Below are 13,041 nucleotides of genomic sequence, written 5' to 3'. Positions count from 1 at the left end.
GAGAGTTCCTCTGCAGTACAGTATGTTGATGACAGTGATGTTCTGTGGGTTTGTGGTGCAGATACAGAGAGCTGGTGGACACTATCCTCACCGACAAGAAGAAAGCATCCGCAGAGGAGAAGTGCCGCCACATTCTGCAGCATTGCAAACTCCAGGGCTGGCAGGTGAGTTTCCAAAGACTTCTACAGAGCTTTAGGGAGCGAGTTTATAAGGAACAGAGATGCTATCATAGATGCACTGCTGATGTGTAGGTAGTAGGGGTGTGACGAGACGCTTACTCCACGAGACGAGACGAGACACGAGATTGGGTTCACGAGAACGAGACAAGACGAGATTTTTACACAATTTTTAAGAAATCCTCAATGATGAAATATATGAATGGAAAATAGTCTTTTATTCAACTGAAAATCACAAAATGCAAAACAATTTATGTGCATTTTGAAATTAACTTGTAATGAATGTTATTTTACTTCTATTTTAATGAATTCTATGCAGTAAAGGACATGCAAACACTGCAAAATGTTTTGCTATACACTCTACTTCTCCCTGTACGATTTCACATGAGAAATCTAACTCCTTTCCACAAATCGAACATAAAAAAATAAAACAGTATAAATAAAATAAATATAAATAACTGAAATAACACTTTAAATGCAAACAGTAAGTGTGTATCCATAATCAAAGTACTGCTCTCTCAAAACTACAAGTTCAAACAGAAACAATTTTTTTCTTCAAGCATGAAAAAGAGATAAATTAACTAAGATAAGCCTAAGATATGGTCATGTTCTTTTTCAAGAATATAAGCATGTCGACGATTTCTGGCAGCAGTTGAGACCTTTGGGCAGTAACTAGGGCTGCACGATATGAGGAAAAGCTGCGATGTGCGATAACATTGTTCAATATTGCGATGTCGATATGACTTTAAGCTATTCTGTTCCCATGTCTTAGTGCTTTAATAGGTTCTTTGCGTGATAGGTCAAATGTTTATTACCTGCCTGGTTCAGATTACACTATTTTAGCGCGATTTTGGCACGATCCGTTTCGTGGAGACTCGTAAAGGACAACGGGCGTCGGGACGCAAGATTCGATCGTTTCATTTCGTATATTGTGTCATAGTGGGCGACAACGCGTCTGTGATGCTTCACGACAGAAAGACTAGCATGTTTAATTTTAACGGTCCTCCACGACGGGTTGAGTGTGAGCGAGAGTGAGTGAGAGTGCGGTTACAGTGAGTGTGCGTGTGTGCGCGCGCGAGTGAGCGTGTGTGTGCGCGCGAGTGAGTGAGTGAGCGAGGGACAGCGAGTGTGTGTGTGTGCGGAGTGTGTGTGTGATTGGCCCGGCACACAAATGATTTAAAAGTGGCAGGGGCATCTTCAATAAAATTTCACCCTCACGCTCCATCACGCTGACATCACAACAACTCACGAGACAAAGTTTTTTTTTTTTTTTTTTTTTTTTTTAACTCACGAGACAAAGTTTCACCTCGACGAGAAATCTCGTCGCGTTTTAATCTCGCGAGATCTCGTAACACGAGATCTCGTCACACCCCTAGTAGGTAGGCAACTTAATTGTGCCGCAAGATACCTTATTTTGAGGAAATTCTGAGACCGCATCACATGTGTCCTTTGCATAGAAAGGTGGACAAAATGGTGGACAAGACCAATTTTGATACATATCTTTATCTTAAACGCGTATTCCATTTATTAATGACAAGTATAGATAGTTTGGTGCAATGTACTATTTTACTCCACTTTTATGTGTGTTATGTGTTTATAATGCTTATTAGGGTGTGTTCACACTTGGCAAGTTTGGTTCGATTAAAACGAGCCCTGGTGTGATTGCTCTATTAGTGCGGTTCATTAAAAAAGTGTGAACGCTGCCATCCGAACAATGGTGCAACATGGAACGCAACATGGACCAAAGACAAGTAACCAGGCCAAAAACGGGACATGATGTCATCACAAGATACGACCCTAAAAAGGACAGAATGCTCAAGCATACCTGTTTTTTTCATCATAGTCGTGATGTTGCCCATCACAGTTCAGTTCAGGCATCAGAACTGTGTCTCCTAGCAGCAGAACATTTGTGTGTGTGTGACAGAGGGATTCCTGCCACTGTTTTGACCCCTTTAGATATGTATAAGCTCTTCACAAGTACTCAGCTGGTCAGAATACTATCATATGCACATACAATGAGCGCATTTTTCCCAGCACACAGCATTGTTTGGAATGTTCGGTAAGTTCCATCGCGAAATGTACGTAATAAAAGCCGACCAATCAGGTTGTGAACATATCCCTATGCCTTTTAGGTTCGGTGTTAAAATGCCAATATGAACGCTAAGCGGACCAGGACTAAATGTTTTTTTTTTTTTTTTATTATTATTTTTTTGGTTCGTTCATTGAGTGAGCCAACAAACACTTTAATCAATATATAACCATCCCACAACCTAAGCTCCACTCTTCAGCACAATGGTCACCACAACAGAAACTATTTTAAATGTGTAAAACAATGGAACATTATACACAAACCAGTCTTTCCCTTAAAATAACACTTCAATTCAAAATTTACTCTACCAATTCAATCCAATCCAAAGCATGCTGGGAACTAAAAATCCACTCATGCAGTTTCAGTTAATGCAACAAAATTGATCCACCAAAAAATGGACTGGACACAATGGAATTAAGTTCTAATGAAAAGTTTAGCAATTGCTTTATCTCATTTTAATTAAGGAAATTGAACAAGCAGCATTTTTCCCCTCAGTGTATATATAGGCAGTCGGCAACACACTTGATTTTGGAACAGAGCTAATGTGATTATTTATTTCTCTTCCTCTTCTCTGTTCAGATGGGAAACAGTAAGGTTTTCTTGAGATACTGGCAGGCTGATCACCTTAATGACCGTTGCCATCAACTGCACAGGAAGATTATTATCTGTCAGAAAGGTAGAGTGTGTTCATACTGTATGATCTGTCACTCGACTTGTGATATTTTTACTTCACTTAATCATGTGTATGTGATTCAGTGGTGCGTGGCTGGTTGGCCAGACAGCATGTATGTCGCAAGCTCACTTCTCGGCAGCAGGAGCAGAGCAACGTCCATCGGTTCCTGCAGGGAGCAGAGGACTTGGGTATGCGCGCTTATGACAGCCTGGTCATCCAAAACGCTGCAGATATCGCACGAGAAAACGACCGCCTCCGGGGTCACATCAGCGCTCCACCGCTGGGTGAGCGTCCAGAACCTGTGGGCAAAGAAGAAGACTCGCCGAAGAGGTGAAACTCATGGCAGACTTTTTTTTTTACTAACCATAAACTGTTAGTGATCTTTTTAAATAACTAACTCGGTTCAGTCATAGATGCTATAAATGTGGCACATTACAGTATGTACTACCATCTGCATTGTGAAGAAAGGCAAAACTCTGCAAACTGTCCACATCAAGGTCAGATCTGCAAAAAAAAAAACCTGTTTTACAATTAATAGTGTCAAAAGGTGCAAAATAGCTAAATTAATTAATGAATTAGCCATGGTGAAGGGGCTTTCAAGCACTCCACTTCAAGACCATCCCTTACCCATAATAAAATCACAGTAACACAGAACATTTGGTAGCTTGTTGCTTTATTAAAACTATCCAAACACACAGAACTTGCATGGAATTTAGGCATGAACAATTGTCTGTCACTGATGGCCAGCAACGGTTGCCAAGGTAATGCTAATATCAGGTAATCAGTATCATTGGTAAGGCAAGCTTAGCAAGGAATCTTTGTTTTTTTGACTTGTGACTTTAATGTAAATATATTCACACAAGCATAAACAGAAACACAGGTGTATTTGGGTCGCCATTGACATCAGTAGCGTCTTCTGCATATGACCATCTGCTCTTATGATGGGGGTGGGCATCTTGTTCTTCAAAACATGTACACACATTCATCACATACATTCATTTTAAGCATCACAAATGAGAAAGGTGCTAGTGATTGAGTGATGGGGGTTTCATAGCTAATCTAGATGTGGCAAACCCAATCCGTGAGTCAAGAGGAGTTCCATGCTGCTAATCAGAGAGAGATAAGACCCACCCCCACTCTGGGTTGCTGAAATCTCCTTAGGGTTTTTAGTCACTGTAACCCCGCACCACCCACCCCCTGTTCCCCGAACACCATCCACCCCAACACTCCATCGCCTTTCCTGCAAGAACAACAGATGGGAGCTCAGATTAAAGGGGAAATATCAAACAAGAGTGTGCATGTCACATTAGAGTATTACAGGAAGCTGCTTAGACTTAAATAATCAACAATGTAAATAATCATTTCAGGCTTCAGTTCTGTATATCATGCTAATTTGGTGTTATCGTTTTCTGGTATCATGAGGGGGGAAAAAACAGTGCACTGAAATTGAGAAGTCTCTAAGACTTTCATTCTAAGGCATGCTGAAAAACAAATCAATAAATTTGTATCTGTGAATTATACAATTAATCATGTATAATAAATAATGTGGCTTAATTCAGAGTAATTCAGATTTGAGGTACCACCCTGAAGTTTTTTTTTTTGTGAATCTGGTTAATTAATCTGCATATTGTGTAATTATTAAGGTTACAATTTTTTATTTGATTGATAACCCTAGTACATTTGTTTTATCTTTATGGTTAAGGAAACACTCATTGCAGTTTGTGTAGTGTACTGAAATCTTAGCCCAGATATGAATGGACAGCTTGACATTGGTGTATTGATTTTATGAAGGTTGAAACTGATCTTTTCACACTTGGCAGCTGCTTAGCACCTTCACTACCCATCATACATTGAGACAAGACATATGCTTCTAGCATGATAGTGAGTGAATGATTGAAAGCATCAAAATATGAATGAATAAGGATTTTCTAGATACCAGAGTAATACCAGTCATGATGAATGACACTAGAAATCATATTCCCACAAGCAGTTTACCATTTAAATTTGTTGAATTATTCATCCGTTCATCCTTTTGTTTAGGGCTGTTGAAAAAATTGGGAGGGTCAATGATGTGGCAGGCCGTGGGGGGAACCGACCACTCCGGCATTTCCGCTCAAGCTCTGTGCCTCTCCCTCTGGTAATGGACAGCTTGGTACACTCCAGCATTGGGACATCAATCAAAGCAGCCCTTCAGCCTGCACCACACTCCACTGAAGAGGGGAATGTAGGGAACCTCTCCTCCCCACGAAAACAACCTCCTCCCAAACCTAAACGAGACCCAAATACACGTCTGAGTGCATCGTATGAAGCAGTGAGTGCAGGGCTGAGTATTGCACCCAAAGACAGTCCTGCTGAGGGTCAAGCTTCTCCGTCTGGAAGCCCACCAAAAACCCAGCTGTCTCCTTCTGATCGTACGTATAAATATCAGCTCAAAAATGCACTACATGGTTTGCAAAAGTATGTGGACAACTTCTAGTATAAATGATGTACTGGCCTGCACAAAGCCCAAAACTGAATTCAGCTGAACAACTTGGGGATGAATTGGACTCAGAGCCAGAGCCAGACCCAGACCCAGTCACCCGACATCAGGGTATGTTCTTGTTCCAGAATGGGAACAATCCCTGCATCCACGTTCCAACATCTAGTGGAAAACTTTTGCAGAATTGGAAGCTGTTAGAGAATACAAACTTGCTAAAGCACAATGTACGTGTGGTGTTCCGATGTCCACATACTTCTGGCCATGTACTGTACATGTTTTGAACAACACAGCACAAATGTCTTCATCTACCTCAATATTGAGAATTGTCCCTGGCATTTTAGTAAATGGCTTTTTCCTTTCCTTCCTAATTCATCCATCATCTGACTACACCTCTAGCTCTCTCTAAACCACGGCCTCACAGTGATGACTACAGCACCATGAAGAAGATCCCGCCCCCTAAGCCTAAACGCAGCCCTAATACCAAACTTACAGGCTCCTATGAGGAGATCTCTGTACCCTCCCCTGTGCGCCCCACAGACATGAAACTTTTCAGCCTGGTACGAGGAGGCCACTGCTTGGGCCTCATCCAGCGAGCAGCATCTGCGGATGGCGCCCATTCTTCTGTACTAAGCCTCTACCCCTGCCAGGATGAGGAGGATGTGTACATCGAGATGGTAGGGGCCTCACGAGCCCTCAGCCTGGCTGACTCCCATAGTCCAGAGCTGAGCGAGGCAGTATACGAGGAGATGAAATATTTCCCACCTGATGAGGTGGGGTCAACTCCGGTGGTCAAGCCTGAAGCTGTCAATCCCACCACCACTACCCTACCTGCACCAGTGCTGGAAGTCAAGAGGCCTGTGACCCTGATGGAGCTCTCTGGCACACTCGGGGGAAAGCAGCTGGGCAAGGACGGGACAGCATGTGACATTCCAGCTCCATTCCCCAACCTCCTTCCACACCGTCCCCCACTTCTTGTCTTCCCTCCGTCCCCTGTCACTTGCTCACCCGCCTCGGATGAGTCCCCCCTTACCCCTCTCGAGGTGAAGAAGCTGCCGGTGTTCGAGACTAACCTTAACTACACCAGCCAGGACGGGGGCAGTCCGCTCTCACCCCAATACATCCGGCAAAGGGCTGATTCTTCACCAAGTCTTTCTGTCTTAATGCCAGACAAGTCCACGCCACCCTTGACTCCTCCTCCCCCTCCTCCTCCGGCAGTACTTCCACCTCCCTACCGTCCTCCTTCTCACTTCCCTTTTCCACCTGAGGCAAACTTCTTGTCCCTGACCCGTGCAGCTTCTCTGGCTAGCACAGATTCCCCCAAAGTTTCCCATAAAATGGTGCACAGTCTGGCAGAGACGCCCCCAAGCAGTTCCAAGCCTCCCTTCTCCCCAGTGAAGACCTCACGGCCAGAGCCCCGCAGAGCTCACTCCTGCTCCTCCTCGCCTCTGCTCTTCAACCCTGCTAATGGGAGACCCCTCACTAGTCCCCTAGATGAGCTTAACACCCTTTTCAGTTCAGGGCGCAGCCTACTCCGCAAGTCCACCACAGGAAGAAAGATCAGAGACAGCGGTGAGTGAAAGTGTGTATGTGTTTGGGTGCATGTATTCTAAAGGTGGTCTATGTAATTCTGATGCCATTTGTGCCACCAAACGGACAAAAGAGTTCTCTCAGGCACATCCCACTATAGTTGAGCTGGTGTTGTCCAATGTCAGTCCGCTCAGACAAACAAAGCAGTTGTGCCACAGGGAGTACTTAAACTTTTAGCTAAAATCAACCTATGAATTGCTTGCTTGTCTATAGTTGCCAATGTCAAGGTGGCATACAATAGAGTGTTTTAACATCAAATAATTATGCACAGCACCTTTATAAAGTTCATCCAAAAATGTTTTCGGTCATCACTTACCCACCCTTATGTCATTCCTAACATGTATGAATTACTTTCTTCTGTGGAACATGAAGACATTTTGAAGAATTGTCCATACAATTAAAGACAACGAGGTCCAAAGCAAATACCCACTGACTTTCATTGTATGGACAAAAAAAAAGAAAAAAAAAGCATTCTTCAATATATATTATTTTGTGTCTCACAATAGAAAGTATGTCATACAAGTTTGGAACAACCTGTCCAACCAATCATACATGATGACAGAATTTTCATTTCTGTATGAACTATCCTTTTTAACTGTTGTATTATGTGCTTCAGACACATGAATCACAGATCTTTGTATTTAATCACATATTTTTATAGTTCATAAAAGGAGTTTGCACTCATCAGCACACATGGTCATGCTAAATTTGCTTCCAGAGGATTATAATAGTCTGGTTAACTGTCTAACTTTCCCAGCACCAATGTAATTTCATGTGGTTATTGAAAAGCACCTCCTGTTTAGTATGGTTTTATTGACTCATCCAGTGCCAGGCTTTGTGTTTGTCAAAAACAGTGAGGTCAGTGCTGATAAAACAGACATTTACCATAAAAGTCACAGCACTCTCTCTCAGAAACACATTCAAATGAAGGCAGAGTGTTTATGTACGATCGAGGTTTAGGCTGTATTTTGCATCTGCTCTGAATCACTTTTGTTATGACACCACAGCAGCCTTATCCAACAGCTGCCCTTAAATGCAGCTACACCATGCACCTAAGGTTTAAACTGAGCCAGAATGATCTGTAATGGTGTTCTGTCACCTTTAAAATTTAAAACATTACCCTTTTTTTTTTTGAAGAAGAAGAAATGCGTTCACCTGTGGTGAAAACTAATATAAAAGGCACATTAAGTACATTATCCATTTAAGGAAAAGAGCAAGTGTTAAATGTCACATTAAAATAAGATAATTTGATGAGGCGACGTTTTTAGGGAGGATGTTGGGTGTGCGTGGCGATTTAGTTCACATACTCACATACATGGTTCACTTTCATTTGCCGCCTCCTCTTAACCTTTTGTATTCAATTAAAGATGCTTTAGCGTACATCTACTCCCATCATAGATTTATGAGCGTGGATCCCATATGACCCCGACCCATATGTGCTTGTGTGCAAAATACAGTTGTAATTCTACCCCAATTGTAAAATTTACAGACTTTCAGCTGTTTGCAATGAGCAGTTCAAACAAAAGAAATTGAAGTGGCTCAACACAACAAATGTTTCAAGTGGCTTCCCCAAATTCAACTGAAAATGAGACTTTTAATGACTTATGCGGTCTTAAAATTATTGAACCCTTTCATGACAAGCATCTTTAGTACTTAATAGAACACCGTTTTGCTGTTTAACCTGCTGCAAACAACATGTATAAACAGACACCAGCTTCTGGCAGCGTTTCTGAGGAATCTTATCACATTCCTCATGAGCAATGGCCTCCAGTTCAGTAATATTATTGGGTGTGTGTGCTGCAACTGCCTTCTTCAAAGCCCACCAGAGATTTTCTATGGGGTTCAAGTCAGGTGACTGTGATGGCCACTGTAGAATCTGAAATTCTGTAAATTTTGCCATAAACCTGATTTGCAATGGGGGTTGAATAATTATTGTTGTTTTTAAAAAAAAAAAAATCATAATTTTGGATTCCGTTTATTGTAAAGGGCACAGGGGGTATTAGCTCCAGGCACATAAATAATACATGGACGAGATGATGTAGCTATGAAATATTAAATATCAAAGTCTGCAGGTCTGCTGATGGATGTGAATCGCTGCAGTGTGTGTGTGAATCCCCAGAGTCGTGTGTGTGTATGTGTGTCTTAGAACACACGCAGTGTCACTCCAGAGCAGGAGACATTACTTATTGCATAACTGTACATGTCAACAAGTGTGTCTGTGAAATGAACAAACATTAATCTGTAATAATATTTGTTTTAGTGCCATGCATGTCTACAACACAATTTTTTTCTCACACTTTATAGTACTTTTTAAGATTGTTTAAGCCTTCTCACATTGAGTTATCTGGATAATTTTTTAGAGGTTTAATTAGCTTAATCTACTGAACTATTCTTCATATTGTTGACAGAATATCTCCTCTAGCTGCATTTCGTTTTTTTTTTTTTTTTTTTTTCTGAAAACCTGTACTGATCATCTGTCAGTCATTTGAAAGGGAGGTGCAGTGCCGAACAAGACAGAGCCAACCCTTACTGCATTGATGATATGCTCTGCATATCTGGCAGTCATCTTGAATGGCATGTGTATCCTGTGCATTTCTGTGCAATAAATAACTGTAAATGTAAATTTAATTTTCTTTTTCATGTTTATCCTCCTAATTCAGTGACATATCGATTAAACTAACGTTCAAATGCTTGGGGTCAGTAAGATTTTTTTTTTAAGACAATAATACTTATATTTAGCAACAATGCATAAAATTTATCACAAATTCAACTTTGACATCACAGGTATAAATACAATGAAAAATATTAAAAAAGAAATGTATATAAGTTATTATATGTAGTATTATTATGTAAAACGAATAATTCTGCCATATTTTACTGTTTCAGTTGTAATCAAATCATGTGGCACAATACATACTTATTTTAAATTCCAGTTTGTACTGTTATGTTGATAATTTGACCCCCAAAAAATTTCATTATAAAAATGCAAAACAGTAGCATTTTTATTTGTGGGATTAGGATTTTGGACCCCACTGTATAAATCTGATCCTAAAAGACTGAGAGACCGTCATCAGAATGAAATGAAATATTTTTAAGAAACCCAACTAATTCTACATCACTGCTCAGATACAATAAGAGTCAGTGTAATGTAATGTGATCATGTCGAATACATAGTAGGGGTCCCAGACACAAAGCTGCAGTAAATGAATATCTGATAACCTTGGCTGTGAAGTCACATGCTCATGACATGAGAGAGAGAGAGAGAGATAGAGAGAGAGAATGCTGTAATGGAAACAAGGCTGCTAACAGGAGTTTAAAAGGGCAGCTGACCCCTGTGCTATATCCATCCCTGTGACGGTCAGATCTAAGCAGACCTGCATACCGCGAGGCTTAAACATCCCCCTGTGCTTCCGCTCTCTCTGCCGTCAACGTCATCGCAAGACTCCATCATTCCCACAATTCATGGCCGGAGCAGCTGCAGATGCCCCTGCAGAAATGTTAGTGACTCTAGGTGACAGGTGTAGGTCGACGGTCACAGCGAAATGGTCTGTGGGGCCTTACATGGTGCTGAAGCAAACGTTACACATTATCTTGATGTGAAACAATGTATTTATCGAATGTTTTTATTCATTTCTATTCCATAGTACTCTCAAATTCCAACATTAACCTGCCAGGTCGAGAGGATCAAGGCCCAATCTCTCCGTCGTCACAGTTACAGGATAAAAACGCCAACAACCACACCTCTCCCAACTCTTCAAACCCGACCCCCGTTGAGAACGGCAACCAGATCTCCAATGGTAATGGCACAAGAGGTTTGGGGTCTTATTTATTAACCACAAATGATTCAGCAAATACATGTTTAGAAGTTTAGGATTAAAATGTGAAACCACTCAAATCACACTTTCACATGCTGGGTTTTGAGACTTCCCCATTCAAAACTCAGTTTCCCCATTCAAACTCCAATTATTTAAAGCTTAATCATATATCATTGGCCGCCCCAGCCTTGCTCCAAGGTTTGTTTACCACAGACAGTACCAATGACTGTGTAACCTTTGCGTGACACACCACAGACAGAAAGACCAGCGGTTTACATGCATGAGAATATATTAGAGATAAAGTAAAAGGAAAGAATGGCAGATTGAGGGTGGTTAGTGGAGAGAATGGGACTGGAGAAACAGATATGGTAAGATGAAGTGAGTTGACCCAGAAGCTATCACTGAGGCGGTCCATGATTAAGGTGAAAGACCCTGGACTTGATAAAGTGCTCTCCTAAAGAGCCATCAGATGGCTCAGGGTCTCTCCGCCTCCCTTACACAAACACATACACTCACTCTCTTGGCCTTTTGTCGTCTCAGTGAGGCTAATATCTGTGTGTGGGGGGGGTAAACTTTCATATTCCACATGAGGGGATGTAGCAGAGAGTGGGCGGAAGTTTTAAACACCCATACACTTAGTCATTATATGCCTGCATCTTGAAGATAATGGTATATGAACTAATGTACATTTCCAGAAGTAAACACCAGTACTTGGAAGGCAGCAAAAGAATAGCGTTAAAGTTTTATGTAGCTCAGCTCAGGCATATGTTGTGCACAGGCATTAATAAAATATAAAAACTGATAAATAGAAAAACAAAGTTTGAATATATGTTAAGTAGAGGTTGTAACAATACCCTCATGTAACGATTCGATACATATCACGATACGATATTATTGCAATACTTTAAGACATGGTAAAATGTTAACAATTTTTTTTACTGTTGATTAAAATGCTAAATTTGATGTTACATTGTGGGTGTAAATGAATATGCTTGAACTTGGTGCTGATAACCCAATGCACAGGACAATGGTGACACCTGAATAAAAATATGATTCTGAAGCTGAAAATATTGAATTATTTAAGATGAATATGCTTGCACTCTGACTAGATATATTTAAAATAATGTAGGCCACTTTTTAATGGTAACATAAGACATTTGGCATTTTCAGGACCCACAAATATTCCCCCATTGCATTATTATACATTATATTCAACATTATAGTAGTTTAATATAGGACTGACTTTAAAACTGTCAACTTTTTTCTCACACAGTAATTTTAACTTTGGGTGAACTAAACACAATACAGATTGCCACTATCCACGATACATATTGTTGCATTTTTGTATTGCGATATATTGTGACACGATATATTGTTACACCCCTAATGTTAAATAGAGACAAAACATTTTTTCAAAGTGTTGACTGAATGGAGGATTACAATGCTCATTGAAGCAGCATATTCCAAGACATGCACGAAGAACGTTACATAACATCCGCATATTTCTCTCTCAATAGGAACGCTGGAAGACGATGGACATCCGAAGTCAAATGCATCCAGCACCTCGGCGTTACACAGGCACATGGACAGCCACCACACTCAGGTGAAGCATATACACAAACACACGCTCTCTTGTGGCATCTGTCATCTACTCTTCCGTGGGGAGAAGGTCTCCAGTGACCCCAAATGGCAGATGTAATCATGGGTAATGAAAGTGAGAGCGGGCCCTATGTCATCCCAGACTCAGCACTCTGCCAAATGAAATGACTGAAGGCTTATCTGGAGATCGTATTCAGAGATGCATTAGAGCAAGAGGGGTGGTGCTTCAAACAGGCTCTCCTCCGCAGGAACATGCCGAAACCATCACTGTGTGCTTCTCAGCATCTCTCTGTGTGTCCTGAAGTTTGGGGTTACCCTCACTAAACATTAAAACTTAATGAGGGTTCTCTGAGAGCTTTCTTCCTCTCTGTTAGTCTCTCGTTCTCTGTACAGTATCTCTATCTTAATGGTACGGTTTGGGAATTTCTTATTCTTCTAAGTCATTATTCGGTTGCACTTACCTAAGAAAGTACTGGGTAATATAAGATAACTACTGTACATGGGTTAAGGTTAGGTTTAAGGGGGTTATTACCCAGTTATTGTAATTACTATAATAAGTACATAGTATGTACATGGCGAACTGGACTGTAAAATAAAGTGCAACCCATTATTCTATAATACTG

The 13,041-nt window shown here is 41.0% G+C and overlaps 1 protein-coding gene across 4 annotated transcripts in view; it reads left to right on the top strand.

The window, feature by feature from the left end:
• The window catches only part of myo16 (myosin XVI), a 221,366-nt gene that overhangs the window by 191,097 nt on the left and 17,228 nt on the right, over positions 1 to 13,041 (top strand). For 3 of the 4 annotated variants that reach the window (XM_084122646.1, XM_084122648.1, XM_084122647.1), the window contains exons 28-34: positions 62 to 164; positions 2,845 to 2,941; positions 3,022 to 3,268; positions 4,979 to 5,349; positions 5,814 to 6,986; positions 10,649 to 10,816; positions 12,337 to 12,422. In XM_084122646.1, coding sequence (XP_083978772.1) covers positions 62 to 164; positions 2,845 to 2,941; positions 3,022 to 3,268; positions 4,979 to 5,349; positions 5,814 to 6,986; positions 10,649 to 10,816; positions 12,337 to 12,422 — 2,245 coding nt within the window. The remainder of the gene's footprint in view (positions 1 to 61; positions 165 to 2,844; positions 2,942 to 3,021; positions 3,269 to 4,978; positions 5,350 to 5,813; positions 6,987 to 10,648; positions 10,817 to 12,336; positions 12,423 to 13,041) is intronic. The other variant, XM_084122649.1, reaches the window with a different exon arrangement.

This window comes from Abramis brama, assembly GCF_963993115.1.
Source record: "Abramis brama genome assembly, chromosome: 8".
Taxonomy (NCBI): Eukaryota; Metazoa; Chordata; class Actinopteri; order Cypriniformes; family Leuciscidae; genus Abramis; species Abramis brama.
The sequence above is the reverse complement of the archived record's forward strand: the minus strand, read 5'-3'. Positions and strand labels throughout refer to the sequence as shown.